A 12,944-nucleotide genomic window follows, 5' to 3' on the forward strand; every position below is an offset into this window, starting at 1 on the left:
TGCGGAGGCTCAGTCTAAAAGGAGCTCACAAGGCAGTGCTGGCAACAGGGTGGGCCTGGTGGAGGTGATATGCAGGGGCAGGGTGGGAACAGGGCTGGCTCAGTGGAGGTGACATGCAGGGGACAGGGCGGGCTCGGTGGAGGTGATACCCTGGGGCCTGGGCACAAGGGCGGCGGGTGGCCAGCCCCTGGGGCTCACCAGTTAGTGATCTTGAGAATCTTCTGCCCGATCTGCTCGCCCCAGTAGGAGATGAGGAAGGTCATCCAGGTCGCAGGCTCGCCCTGCCAAGCAGGCTCAGTTTACCCCACAGTCCCAGCTGGGCCCCAGAGGCGTCCCACCTGGTACCCAGCCCGCTCACCGTCACCGGGTCCTGCAGCGGCTGCTCTGTCTCCCGGAAGCTGGCAATGAGGAAGCCGCGGCAGGCCCTCCAGAGCAGGCGCTCCAGGGCGGCGGCCTTGTGCGGCTCCACGGCACCTGCCACAAAGCTGCGGCCGGCAGGCTGAGCGGGGGCCTCCAACCCCCTCCCGCCTCGCCCCGGCCCTGCCCGGGATGGTCAACCGGGCACACTGGCCCTGCCCCAGGGAGCAGGCACGACCCCCCAGGCAGGGCCAGAAGAGGAGAAACCCCCATGGGCGAAGAAACTTCCAGGCCTGAGGGAGGAGGCAATGGCCATCTGAGGGCGGCTGAGGGAGAGCACTGGACAAGGAGTCTGAGCTGGGGCGGGCAGACAGGGCCTCTGTGGTGACAGGAAAGAGCATGAACCTGCCCCTCACTTACTTGACCCTCAGGTCCTGGTGCGGCCCCCTGGGGTCCTGGAGCAGGGGGGTCCTTTCTGAAGACCCATCTGTGTCAGTGGCCACCAACTAGGAAGCGAGAAGCACCGTGAGCCCCGGCCCGGATGGGGCCTGGACCCCGGCCCCCTCAAGCCCTGCCCGGGCTGGACTGACCGGAGGGCAGTGGCCCTGGCCCAGCACGGCCTCGTGGAGCTGCAGCTGGTGCAGCTGGGCCCGCAGGGTCTGCTGGTTGCCCCGCACATCCCGGAGCTCCTGCGCCAGGCGATCCGTCTCCTCCTGGATGCGCAGCAGGTCGCGGGGCGGCGGCGCGGGCAGCGCGCCCTCAGGCGGGGACAGCGCCAGCCCAGCCCGCCACACCTCCTCCTGCAGGAAGGCTGGGTGCAGAGGGACAGGTGTCAGGGGAGGCCACTCCGGGGCCAGCTAATGGCCACTGTTAGCCAAAGGCTCACATCTAGGGGATCCCAAACGCTGCCCCAAACGCCACTGGCGACCAGCAAACTGACTCACTGAGTCCGAGAACCCCAGGAAAACCCCAAGCCAAACCTCCATCCCCACAGGTCCGCTCCCCTATCTCTGAGCTCATCTAGGCTGCTCTCTGTCCCCAGTCCCTTGGCCACTGCCCAGCCCGGGGCCTGGGTCCCACACGCAGCCTCCTGGGCTCTGAGATGAGGACTTGCATGGAGGCCCACAAGGTACCTGCCCAATTCCCTAAAAGCTGTCAATCAAGCTAATAACCCATCACACAAATGTGCTCCATCCTCCCACCTTGGAGAAAGTAGGGGGCTCGGTCCCTTGGTTCCTCCTCCTGGGAGGGGCTGCTGATGGGACCCAAGGCAGGGGGCCCTTTGGCCGGGGTCTAAGAAGGAGTTGCTCCTTGGGGGCACCTGACCCTAGATCCTGGCCTCGGCCTCCCGCCCGCCCCCCGCCCCAGTCCATCTACAGCAGAGAAAGCTGTCTGTACCTCTCCCCTGCTTAGAAACCGCGATTGGAGGCTCCCTGCACCCAGAGAACAAATTCCCAGGCCCGCATGTGGTATTCGAGGCCCTTCCAAGCCAGCCCTGGCTCGGGCCCTCTGCTCAGCTCCTCCCAGGCTGCCCCGTTCTCAAGAAGACCCCACAGATCCCAGCTGCCCTGTCCTGGCTCTGCAGGGCCTGGCCTGGACCTCCCTTCTCTGCCCTCTACCTGGGCGACCCTCTTTCTTTCAGAGCAAGCTTGATGGGCACCTCCACCAGGAAGCCTGCCTGGGCTGCAGGCCTGGGGCCAACTCACTGAAGGTTTTCTCCAGCTCCTCGCAGCGCCGAACATCCATCACGAAGCGTCTTTGGAAGGCGCTCACTGACGCGTTGAGCTGTGGTGGCCGCACAGAGGGGTCAGTCTTCTGGGGAGGGCCGGGGAGGTCCCCCTACCCTGGGGCCCAGGGCTGGCTCTCCTCAGGCCGTCGCTGCCTTGCCCAAAAGGCACTGAGCACACCGTGAACCTCCAGGTGCCCAGCTGGAGACAGACCAGACCCCACATGTTCCAGGGAGGGCGCGGCAGGGCCAAGGAGGCCTGGCTGACCCCAGGCCAGGGCAGGGTGGCCTCTGCCATGAATAAAGCTGACGTTCCTAAGTGCAGAGCACAGCATCCACGGCAGAGGCTGCGGGATGCAAGCAGGGCTGGGGGCCGTTATCGGGGGAGCCGGCCCACCACGTAGGATGCCTATGGACGAGGCACCCCCCAAAGCCCGTCCCGGGCCACTCACGTCTCTGAACTCCACGAGGCCCAGCTCGCCGAGCTGGCTCACACAGGTGTAGGCAGCAGCTGTGGGCAGGAAGAGCTGGACCAGCGCCACCTCCTCGCTCCGGAACATGGAGCCCATGGTCCTGGGGGGTGGGTGGGGGGTGGGGGGGTTCAGTCGGGGGCAGGCCACAGACAGTTCCCTACCGGGTAGGAATCCCATACACCCCCATGAATGTAATCCTGAAAGGAACTGCTCCCACCCCCAGCTGACAGATGGGGAAACTGAGACCCACGAAGGCTCCAGGGGATGCTGAGGTCACACAGGAAGTAAGCCGAGCAGCTGGGAGCAGAGCCCAGCCTGGCTGACCCCACAGCCCAACTTTGAGCTCTTTCCCAGCCAGCTTGGCCCTCTCTGAGGCCCCCGTCCCCGACCCCTGGGGGCTCCTGGAGACACCAGCTCTCCTCACACCTGGCCTCTGCTCCGGCTGTCCCTCCTCTTCGACCTGCCCCCGCCCTGGATCTTACTCATCCTCGGGGCCCCAGCAGCCGGCCTCCTGACGGCTGCAGCCTCGCAGGCCCCGAGCCCTTGTCTTTCCACCCCAGGGAGCATCTGCGACAACCAGCACCCAGGGCTGAGGTCAGGCCTGTCCCCACAGGCAGTGGGAGCCCCCCTCCCCGCTCCCTGCGGTGGCTGTGTGTGCTGAGGGCGTGGGGGTCTCCACTGGGTCCCCAGGGGCAGAGAGGACAGAAGGGGGACCGTCCTCTGAGGCCCCGGCTGCCCAGCGGTTGTGGGGAGAAGCGGGAGGGGCCTTCCAGGTGTTGAAACCGACGAAAGTGAAACTGTGGAAACAAACGGGCAGGAAGGGCCGGGCCGGCCTTGCTCAAGCGCCCGCCTGGGGAGGGCTGGGTGGCCTCCAACGGGCTCTGCAGATGCCCCGGCCCACAAGCTGCGGCTCCCGGCTGCTGCTCCGGGGACCCACAGCCAGCCACTTCCCCTCTGTGAGACTCAGTTTCCTAGCTCTCAAATTGGGGGCAAGGGCGGGGGTCAGGCACGGGTGAGGGCCCCGCCAAGAGGGTGAATGTTTGGTGCCAGAGTGCCCTGCTTGCTGTCCGGGCAAGATGGGGCCTCCCAGCTGGTCACTTCCTCCCCTGGGCCTGGTTTACTTAAGCCTAAACAGGGAACATGCCCTGTCCCCAGCCTGGGAGGGGAGAGAATGTCGGAGGTGCTGAACTGCTGGGACCCAGACAGGACAGCGAGGGGTGGGCAGGAGGGGCTGGGTTTTCTTCCTGAAGGGCCAGGGACCAGGGCTTGGAGCCCCGCCCAAGCTGTGATTGGCTGTGTGCCCTTGAGGGAGTCTGTGGCCCTCTCTGAGCCTTCATTTCTTCAGGTGAATAGGACTTGGCCACCCCAAGCAGAGACAAGCCGTGGGTGGAGAGATGACAAAAACACCCAGAGCCTCCACATAACCCCTTCACCCAAACTACCTCACTTAAACCTAACAGCACTGCTTGGGGTGAGGGCATTGTGACCCTGTCTTATAGACGGGTCAACTGAGAGCTGGAGAGACATGGTCCAAGACCAGATGGCGGCCAAGCCAGGCGGAGCCAGACCCTGGGGCTGCAGCACACTATGTGCTCAGGGGAGGGCTGCTCTCTGCCCTGAGCCCCCCCAAAGGCTGGGCTGGCCAAATGAGGGGGTGGGGTAGGGAGCCAGGTCTGAGGGTCCAGAGGGTGCAGCAGTCCTGGACAGCATCTGTGGCAAAGCCAGCATGGTCCCCCGACTCACAGGGCCCTCGAGCCTGGGCACTTCCCTTGGGTGGGATGAGCTGTGGTGGGCGCCGGTGTGTAGGGACCTGGTCAGACCCCTCCCCTGGCATGTGAGGCCTCCACCAGCTCAGCCCCTACCCCTCTTCCTCTCTGGCCTCTGCCGGAGCCAGGGGCTACCTCAGTCCCGTTCACCGAGCAAACGAAGGGGCCCGGGTCCGCGGCCTTCAGGGTCCAGACTCCAGCCCACTCCTCACTCTGTGCCCCTCTCCTCCTGGTCCCTCAGGAGGCTGGAGGCTAATGCGGATTCCTCCAGAAACCCATCAGATGTCCCCCTTAGCCTGTGGCCCACGACGATGAGCTGGACTGGAGGAGAGGGCCTGTGGCCTCCCTCATTCCAGACTTTTGGGCTCTGGAACCGGAAGGACCCCGCTGGCCTCTAGCTCTTCCTAGTTGGGTGGGCCTCAGTTTCCTCATCTGTAGAATGGGTCCTCCCTCCGAAGAAGATGCAGCAAAGAAAGCTCAGAGCGCCACCAGGCCCCACGGAGGCAGGCTCGAGCGGTGTTAGCCGCTGCTAACACCCAGCCGCCGCCGCCGCCTCCTCCTCTTCCTCTTCCTCCTCCTCCTCCTCCCGCCCCATCGCCTCTGTGGCCCCCGGTAAAGGTGACGCCCGGCGGGCCGGTGGACCGCGCGGCATCCACTGACCCAGCTGGAGGGGAGTCCAGGACCCCCTTCCCGGGGCAGGGGGAGGCGCGGGTGGCGCGCACAGCTGGGGGCTCTGCAGCCCCGGGCGGGGCACTCACCCGCGTCGGCCGCCCGCGGCGCGCTCCGCTCTGCGATCCCGGCTCTGAGCTCCGGGCCGCGGCGCCCACGCCGCTCCCTCTCCCCGGAGGGCGGGGCAGGGGCGGGGCCAGGGAAGCTCCGCCCCCTCCGGATTCCCCCGCCCCCGCCGCGGGGTCCCGGGAGCCGCCGAGCCGGGCGGGGACTCGCCAGCCTGGCCTCCCGGCCCGAGGCCGAGCCCGTTCTGGGCGCGGAGCAGCCGCAATGGGGGGAGGCGCCAATCCCAGGCCCCCCCCCCCCCCCCCCGCCCCCCCCAGGGGCCCCTGGGCCCCCGGCTGATGGGACCCCAGCACACTCAGGCCGGGGCCCAAACCACTGGGTCCCCAGCACGCTCCGCCCACTCTGGGCCCCCGCCCCCTTGCGTGAGGCCGCGGGTTACCCCGGGTCCTCACACCTTCCTGCCTCCTACCACCCAGCGTAGGGCCCCGGGCTTCAGGCCCAGTGCTCTGTGCCGTTGGGTGGGTGGCTGCCCCTCTCTGGGCCTCTTTCCTCAATGGCAGCAGGACATTAAAGGCCGGGCCATGGTCGTGTTGCCTCCACTGAGGGCCCCACACCCAGCAGGTGCTGCGGCTCCATCTGCGGACGAGGGTGTCCGGTGGCTCTTCTCCTACTTAGTTCCACGCAGGTCACCCCGCCCCGGCACCACTGAAATGGGGCTCCTGACAGTCCAGCTACCTGCACTTCGGGCAGGCCGGGCCCGTTCCTCCTGGGGACCAGAGGGGCGACGGGGCCCTCAGCTCCCGTGACTCTTGAACCCCACACTGCAAGGGCCTTTGAAGGGTGGGGGAGGGGTGGGCAAGTGCAGTCTTAAAGCTGGGGCTAGAAACTGAGTCATGGCCAAGGTCAGCGTCCTCAGAAAAGTAGGGGACACGTCCTGGGCATTGTAGGGCTGTTTCTAAGGGGGACCCTCAACACAGCAAAGTGCGCACCTGCAGGGCCTCAGGTCCATACTTCGGGGTGTAAGGGAAGATGGAACTGTCGTGTTACGAAATGCCGATAGACTGCAGTCCTGACGCGGAAGGTGGCCTCCGTGTCGGTGAGGGAGATCCCAGGCAGGCGCCGGGTAGGTCTGACCCATTTTCATAAAAGTATTCTATTCACCCGCATACGGATACAGGCCCCACGCCTGTTATCTGGGCTGCTTATGTCTGGGAAAAGCGAGTCAGAAGTGAGTTAGGATTTTCAGGCCTGCCTTGGGCCTACAGAGCTCCTGCATCCCACAGCCACCGGGACTAGCAGTGGGCTGAACACACGGACACTTCTGCATCTGACTGCCCAGCCCGGCCTGGTGTCAGCAGTATCTGAGGAAAAAGGCTCCCTGGGAATGACCTGGGCAACGGCTGGGTTTCTTGGTTGCAGGCCTTCTCAGAGCCTTGAATGTGCTCACATGCAGGGCCTGCCCCAGAGGGGAGAGGGCACTTGGGGCATTTCTCACCCATACTGGTCCACAGAACACCCTTCCCCTCTTTTTTTTAAAAAAACTTCTCTTTCCCCTCCCCAAAGCCCCCCCAGTACATAGTTTCACACTCCAGTTGTGGGTCCTTCTAGTTGTGGCATGGGGGATGCCGCCTCAGTGTGGCCATGTCCGTGCCCAGGACTCGAACCGGTGAAACCCTGGGCCGCCGAAGCGGAGCGCGCGAACTTAACCACTCGGCCATGGGGCGGGCACCCCCACCCCTTCTTTCCAAGAAGGATCTTGGGAAATTAGAGTTTTGTAAAAAGTACTTTTGGAAATGATGGAGAAGGACTGAGAGCTCTCAGATCTGAGTTAGTTTTTCCATTGGATAAACGCTGTGTGATCCTGAGCAAGTCACTTCACCTCCCTGAGCCAGTTTCCTCACTGCTGAGAATGTACTGAAATCCTCTCATGGTGCCAAGCACCAAGTGCCAGGGGGCTGTCCTGGGCCACTCCCACCGGCACTGGGCTATGTGGGCCCCACGCGGAACCACACTACTTCTCTGAGGTTGCATGGCAGGAAGTCCTGAGCAGCAGAAGCCGAGCCAGCAGCCTGGCCTGGGGAACTTGGGGAGGAAAGGGGATGTGGCTGGAGATGAGGCAAGGCCAGCTCAGGAGCAGCAGGGTGTGTGTCACCCCTCATGACTGTCACCTCAGGGCAGGTTCCCCACCCCCATCAAGGCTGCCCCGGCCTTTCTGAGTTGCTGCCACTTGATGTACTTCTACCCAAGGCCTTGGGAGGCTCTACCTACGTCTTCAGGGTGTGCGTGGTGGGGGGCCCTCAGGAGAAGGCACGCAGGATACCCGCCCCTGACACTGAGGATTATGGGAACAGCAGACCTGAGCTGCCCTCGGCCTTCTGAGTCTCGGGGAGCATCCCAGGAAGACGGGTGGGCAATGGGGCTGTGGTGGGCTGGGGCCCAGCATAGGGAGCCCCTGACGGGTCCCAGAGCCCCCCCACCAAGGCCGGCCAGCTCTGCGGGTCCCACCGAGGAGCCTGGGTGAGGCTGTGGCAGTCCCGGCCCAGACAGGGGACGCACGACAGAGGCGGCGGCAGGGGTCAGAGCTTTTTATTGCGCAGCAGGGCTGCAGGCGGCCGGCCGGCCGGGGACATCACCGGTAGAGGTAGTCGGCCTGGATGTTGGCGGCGATCTCGGCCTCCCACTTGTCCCCGTTGTTCAGCAGCTTCTCCTTGTTGTACAGAAGCTCCTCGTGCGTCTCCGTGGAGAACTCGAAATTGGGGCCCTGCGAGGGGGTGGGGGGGGGCGTAGACACGGCCAGGTCAGGCCCCTCCAAGGAGCCTCTGCCCTGGCCCCCCACCCTGGGCCCGCTCACCTCCACGATGGCGTCCACGGGGCAGGCCTCCTGGCAGAAGCCGCAGTAGATGCACTTGGTCATATCGATGTCATAGCGCGTGGTCCGGCGGCTGCCGTCCGCCCTCGGCTCGGCCTCGATGGTGATGGCCTGGGGGGCGGCTCAGGGTGCTGCCACCTGCCAGCCATGCCCGGCCCCGGGGAACAGGGGCCACCCCTCACCGCTCATCCCCACGCCTGCCCCCGTTGGGGGGCTCACCCCCTGGGGCCTACAGAGCGGCCCCTCCATCATCCACTCACGGCCCAGACGCGCCTTTCCTGACTCCTCTCAAGTTAGCCTCTACCTAGCACTTGCCCTAGCTGGCGTTTTTCTGGATTATTCGTTTGTTAACTGCCAGGATCCTCCTGGCTGAGAACATAAGTCCCACGAGGGGAGGGCAGCTGCCTGCTTTGTTCACTGCAGCACCTGGAGCCCCAAGGGTCTCACCCTATAAAAAAGGCTCACTAACCGTTGCTTGTGGGAGGAAACATCCTCCCAGTTACGTTTGGGTCTCCTCATTTAATGGACGCGCAAACTGAGGCTCAGAGAGGTTGAGGGGCTTCCCAAAGCCACACAGCGAGTGAGGGGCAGAGCCCAGCCTCGAAGGCCGGTCCTTCACTCTACATGCTGGGGCACAGCCTTCTGCTGGGGTGGGGGGAAGGGGTGGCCGGGGCCTCCCACAGCCGGGAGGACTTCTAAGGGGCATGGCAAAAGCCTTCACACGTCCCTAGGAATGTAATGCCCACTGCTCACAGTGGGGCCTCTGGCTCATAGCCTCATTTCTTGGTGCCTCAGTTTCCCCTACCTATACCAACGGGAACGAGAATGTAGCTCCCAGAGCAGCTGTAAAGATTAAGTGAGATCGTGTAAGTCGTGAGCTCGGCCCAGTGCCTGGTCCGTGGGCCACCCTCACACCTGGAAGCCGTGACTGTTATCTGTGCTGCTGTTTCGGGCTCTCCGGCCTTCTCCAGGTCGGTGGCTGCGCTGGAGATCGCAAGGCCACAGCCTGCGGCCTGGAGGACCTGGGAGCAGTCTGGATGAGCCAGGACTCAGACAGAAGCTGTCCTGACTCACAGAGCAGAGGACAGTGAGTAACCGCTGTGCCCGCTGGCACGCCCACACACCTGCACGGGAGTTGTGATCGTGTCCTCCTGTCTCTATACCAACAGCCCCCCACTCCAGGCAGCCCGCCTGGGACCCTCCAACAGAACCAAACGTGGGGGGCTCAAAGGCACTGCAACCAGAGGTGACAAGAGCCTCGCGGTGGCGTGTGTCTCCGCGTCTGGCCCTGTGATGGGCACACAGGCAGGGCTCCTGAACCTGCTGCTGCGTCCAGGAAAAAGTGGAGATCCTCAGGTTTCATGTCCCTGACCAGAACCCCCAGGGCAGGACCCACACGTGTCACGAGGCCAGCTCAGGACTGGACGCTTTATCCTGCTGACTCACTGACTCTGGGACGGCCCTGGCAACATGGTCTCATGGTTCCCGTTCAGAAGAGGGAAGTGGCTCAGAGAGGGAAAGGGACTTTCCTGGGGACACACAGCCAGCAGGGGAGCCAGGCTCTAGGCACAGTGGCAGGGGGCGGGGGGGTGGTCAGCTGGGGTTAGGGGCTCACCTGGGCGGGGCAGACAGCCTCACAAAGCTTGCAGGCAATGCAACGCTCCTCCCCAGATGGGTAGCGGCGCAGTGCATGCTCCCCTCGGAAGCGGGGGCTCAGCGGGCCCTTCTCAAATGGGTAGTTGATGGTGGCCGGCTCCCGGAACAGGTAGCTCAGAGTCATGCCCAGGCCTGTGGGCGGCACGGGCGTGGTGGGTGAGGGCCCCTTCTCCCGGACATAGGGTACCCACCCCCAGCCCACCTCCCCCTCCCCCTCCCCCAGGGCCCACCTCGGATGAGCTCAGTCCACAGCAGGGTCTGAGCCGCCCGGTCAGTCACGGACTTCATGTCCATTGAGGGTTCCCGCAGGTTCACGTACTCTGCAGGGGAGGTGGGCAGAGGGGCTGTGGCAGGGGGCCGCCAACAGGCCCTCCCCAAGGACCCCAGCGCAGGGAGGTGAGGCCAGGCCCCCCTTGCAGGTACAACAGGGGCACGCTCATTCACTGAACCCTCCCCGCCTCAGCAGGCGCCCGGCAAGGCCGGCCTCTGGCTCTGGGCAGTCCTCGCTTCTCCCTGGGCCTGTGCGGCTGTCCGAGCCCAGGAGCCGAGGTGGGTGGGAAGGGGCTTGGGAGCCGGAGTCCAGGCGGAGAGGGATGGCAGCTGCCTCCCGGTCCCTGAGCTCTGAGATCCCACTGTGTGGCCATGGGGAAAGCCCCAGCCCCCTGCAATGATGGACTCTGCCCCCACGAATCATATTCAGTCTGGATCACCATCCTCATTTTAGAGGGGAAGCTGAGGCTCAGAGCGCGGGCGCCCCCAGCAAAGCCGACACTAGAATCCAGGCTCCTCCCCTGTCTCTGGCGGGACCCTGATCAGAGAGGCTGAGGTTCCAGGCGCCCAGGACTCACTGTAGGTGGCTGCCACCGCGCTGCTGTGGAGGCTCCGGCCACCAGGATGCCCTGCAAGGAGAGGGGTTACGCTGTGCAGCTGCGACCTCTGCCGGGAACCCGGGCTCCCCCACAGTCAGGAAAGGCTCCCCAGGTCCTACCTGCACATGCGGCCTGGGCCAGGGCCCGGAGCAGCGTGGGTGTAGTCAGGCAGCGCATCTGCAGGCACCGAGAGGGAGGATGGCATGGGTGGGGCCGGGGGCCCCCCCCCCCCCCCCCCCCCCCCCCCCCGCCAGGAACTCCGGCACTGCAGGTGCCACTGTGTCATCTTGTGCCCTCCTCACCCCCATTCCCGTCGGGGGCACAGCACTGCCCAGCCCTCCAACCTGACCCAGCTCAGCTGGGCTCAGATTTAGGGACTACCTGAGACCCAATGTCCTATCTATCTCGCCTTCTAAGAAATCTGTAGACTTCCCAACCCCCTCCCTTCCCCATCAGAGCTCCCCTGCCCCGTACATCCTGCCCAAACTCGACTCAAATACCACCACCAGGAGCCACCCGCATTTATGAGCGCTCCCTGTGCCCACCGCTGTGCTGGGGGTCGCACGCACTGTCACCGTGTCCTTACGAGGCCCCCATGAGGCAGGCACAGCAGAGACACAGCTGGGTCATGTTAACTGACTTGCCCAAAGTCACACACTAGGGGGTGGCAACAGGACAGGGACCGGGGCCAGGCCCCTCCCTTCACACCCCGAGCCCTCCCCCGCTGGAAACCCTTTAAGGGTTTCCATAACTCTTAAGATAACACTCTTTCCCCTGCATCACGGCTCTTCTGGAACCGTCTCCCTGGCTGCCCAGTGACCTTGGGCAGGGGAGGTCACCTAGCCTTCCTCATCCATGAAACGGGGGTCATGAGAATGGACTTCGTAGCGCCAAGGGTTTAGCCTGGAGCCCGGCGCTTAGCCCGGAGCTCCAAAGTGCCCCTTCCTTGCCCTGTGACTCTAGCGGGCCCACTTCTTTTGACCACTGACTCCAACGCAAGGCGCCCAGCCCGGCACCGTCCCCAACCTTCCCCATGACCTCTGACCCCACGGAAGCAGGCGGCGCATGCGCCCCGAGGGCGCCGGCTGGCCAGGGCGCCAGCTGCACGCTCAAGGACACAGAGGCAGCGCGTTCTGAGCGGCCGAGATGAAGGGCGGGCGCAGAGCTGGCGGGGCCAACGGAGATACTACATTCGCCCCCGACGCCGCGCCGCCCAGGCTCGGCCTTAACAGCCGAGCCCCGAACACCCACCTCGAAGCCCTGCCGCTCCTTCCCGTGCCTAGCGGCCTGTCCGCCGAGAGGCGGAGCCTACATTCTGGGACGCTGCCATTGCGCTGGCCGGCTTCGCCTCTGCCGCGTTGATCCTTCATGGTGTAGTCTGATTGGGTAGTGCGCACTGAAAGAGGCGGGATCTAGAAATATCTTTTCTCTGATTGGCTGGGGAAGAGCGAGGCTTGAAGTTATGTAGAGCGCCGCCATGTTGGATTGGAGAGACCAATAAGCGAGGACGCCCGCTCCACTGGGGGCGGGGCATCCGGGGCGTGGTTTAGGAAGCGGCTCCGGGTCTGACCGGGCGCCCTGGGTCGGACGGAGGAAACCCGCTCGGCCTCGGCGCGGAGGGCGTGATGACGGTGATGAGACTGGCGGCCGGCAGTGTTTCTGCGCGCAGCCGTGCCTGCTCCGTGCTAAACCTTCCCTCAGGCTGCTTCATTTAGTCCTCAAAGCAGGCGCGTGTGGAGGAACGATTATTCTCGCTTTACAGATGGGGAAACTGAGGCACGGGCTTGTTTAGTCCCTTTGCCCTAGCCGGAGAGCTTCGAAGTGCGGCCGCCTGCCGCGTGCCGGCATCTATATGACTCGGGAGCCCGTCCCTCAACAGCCCCCAAACCCGTGTTTCCTCCCAAAGGGAACTCGGAGGCCACCTCTGCATCTAGGGAAGTGGGAGGTGGTCAGGGAAGACTTTCTGGAGGAGGTGATGTCCAAGCTGAGGCCGAGTAGGAGCTCGGCAGGCCAGGAAGGGCAGAGAGAGCATGCCAGCGTGTGTGCAGAGGTCCTCCCACGGGGACATGTCACATGTTTTGGAAGAGGACAAGGACAGGCTGAGGGGCCTCCGAAGGACGGTTCCGGGTCCAGACTTGTGGGCTATAGGGAGCCACTGACGGGGTTCCGGCTGAGGGCTGCCCTGGTCCAGAGAGCTTTGGGAAGACCCGGGGATGTGCTGAGCAGGGCCAGGCCTGGGGGGAGAGGGTGGGTGATGGATGACCCCTGGCTGGCCATCAGTGTGTGGATCCCGCGAGTTCTGCGGCGTTGGAGTGTCGTCAGGACTTCCCAAAGGTGGGACAGGGCAGATGAGGAGGGGTGTCGAGCAGGAGGCCCGGGGGGTTTGGCCTCAGCGGCTGAGTGGATAGGGGGCCATCCTGTGGCGTCGGGGCCCAGGGGTATGAGCAGGACGGGGAAGAGGATAAATCCAAGGGGATGTGGTGAGGGGAAGGC

At 64.5% G+C, this 12,944-nt stretch overlaps 2 protein-coding genes across 2 annotated transcripts in view; both read right to left on the reverse strand.

Annotated features, from left to right (window-relative positions):
• Positions 1 to 5,193, reverse strand: part of TCIRG1 (T cell immune regulator 1, ATPase H+ transporting V0 subunit a3) — a 17,137-nt gene extending 11,944 nt beyond the window's left edge. The window contains exons 1-7 of the mRNA XM_046644099.1: positions 5,081 to 5,193; positions 2,536 to 2,656; positions 2,064 to 2,142; positions 948 to 1,168; positions 778 to 863; positions 359 to 485; positions 199 to 281 (exon numbers count right to left, since the gene is read on the reverse strand). Of these exons, the coding sequence (XP_046500055.1) occupies positions 199 to 281; positions 359 to 485; positions 778 to 863; positions 948 to 1,168; positions 2,064 to 2,142; positions 2,536 to 2,652 (713 nt within the window). The 5' untranslated portion in view covers positions 2,653 to 2,656; positions 5,081 to 5,193. The remainder of the gene's footprint in view (positions 1 to 198; positions 282 to 358; positions 486 to 777; positions 864 to 947; positions 1,169 to 2,063; positions 2,143 to 2,535; positions 2,657 to 5,080) is intronic.
• A 2,435-nt stretch (positions 5,194 to 7,628) lies between these two features.
• Positions 7,629 to 11,802, reverse strand: NDUFS8 (NADH:ubiquinone oxidoreductase core subunit S8). Its single transcript, XM_046642999.1, has 7 exons — positions 11,703 to 11,802; positions 10,571 to 10,628; positions 10,431 to 10,481; positions 9,813 to 9,902; positions 9,542 to 9,714; positions 7,909 to 8,037; positions 7,629 to 7,818 (listed from the first exon to the last, which is right to left on the reverse strand). The coding sequence occupies exons 2-7, from the start codon at positions 10,626 to 10,628 to the stop codon at positions 7,687 to 7,689; spliced, it is 633 nt and encodes a 210-aa protein (XP_046498955.1). The 5' UTR covers positions 11,703 to 11,802; the 3' UTR covers positions 7,629 to 7,686.
• Positions 11,803 to 12,944: the final 1,142 nt, after the last annotated feature.

This window comes from Equus quagga, chromosome 17 (genome assembly GCF_021613505.1).
Source record: "Equus quagga isolate Etosha38 chromosome 17, UCLA_HA_Equagga_1.0, whole genome shotgun sequence".
NCBI lineage: Eukaryota > Metazoa > Chordata > Mammalia > Perissodactyla > Equidae > Equus > Equus quagga.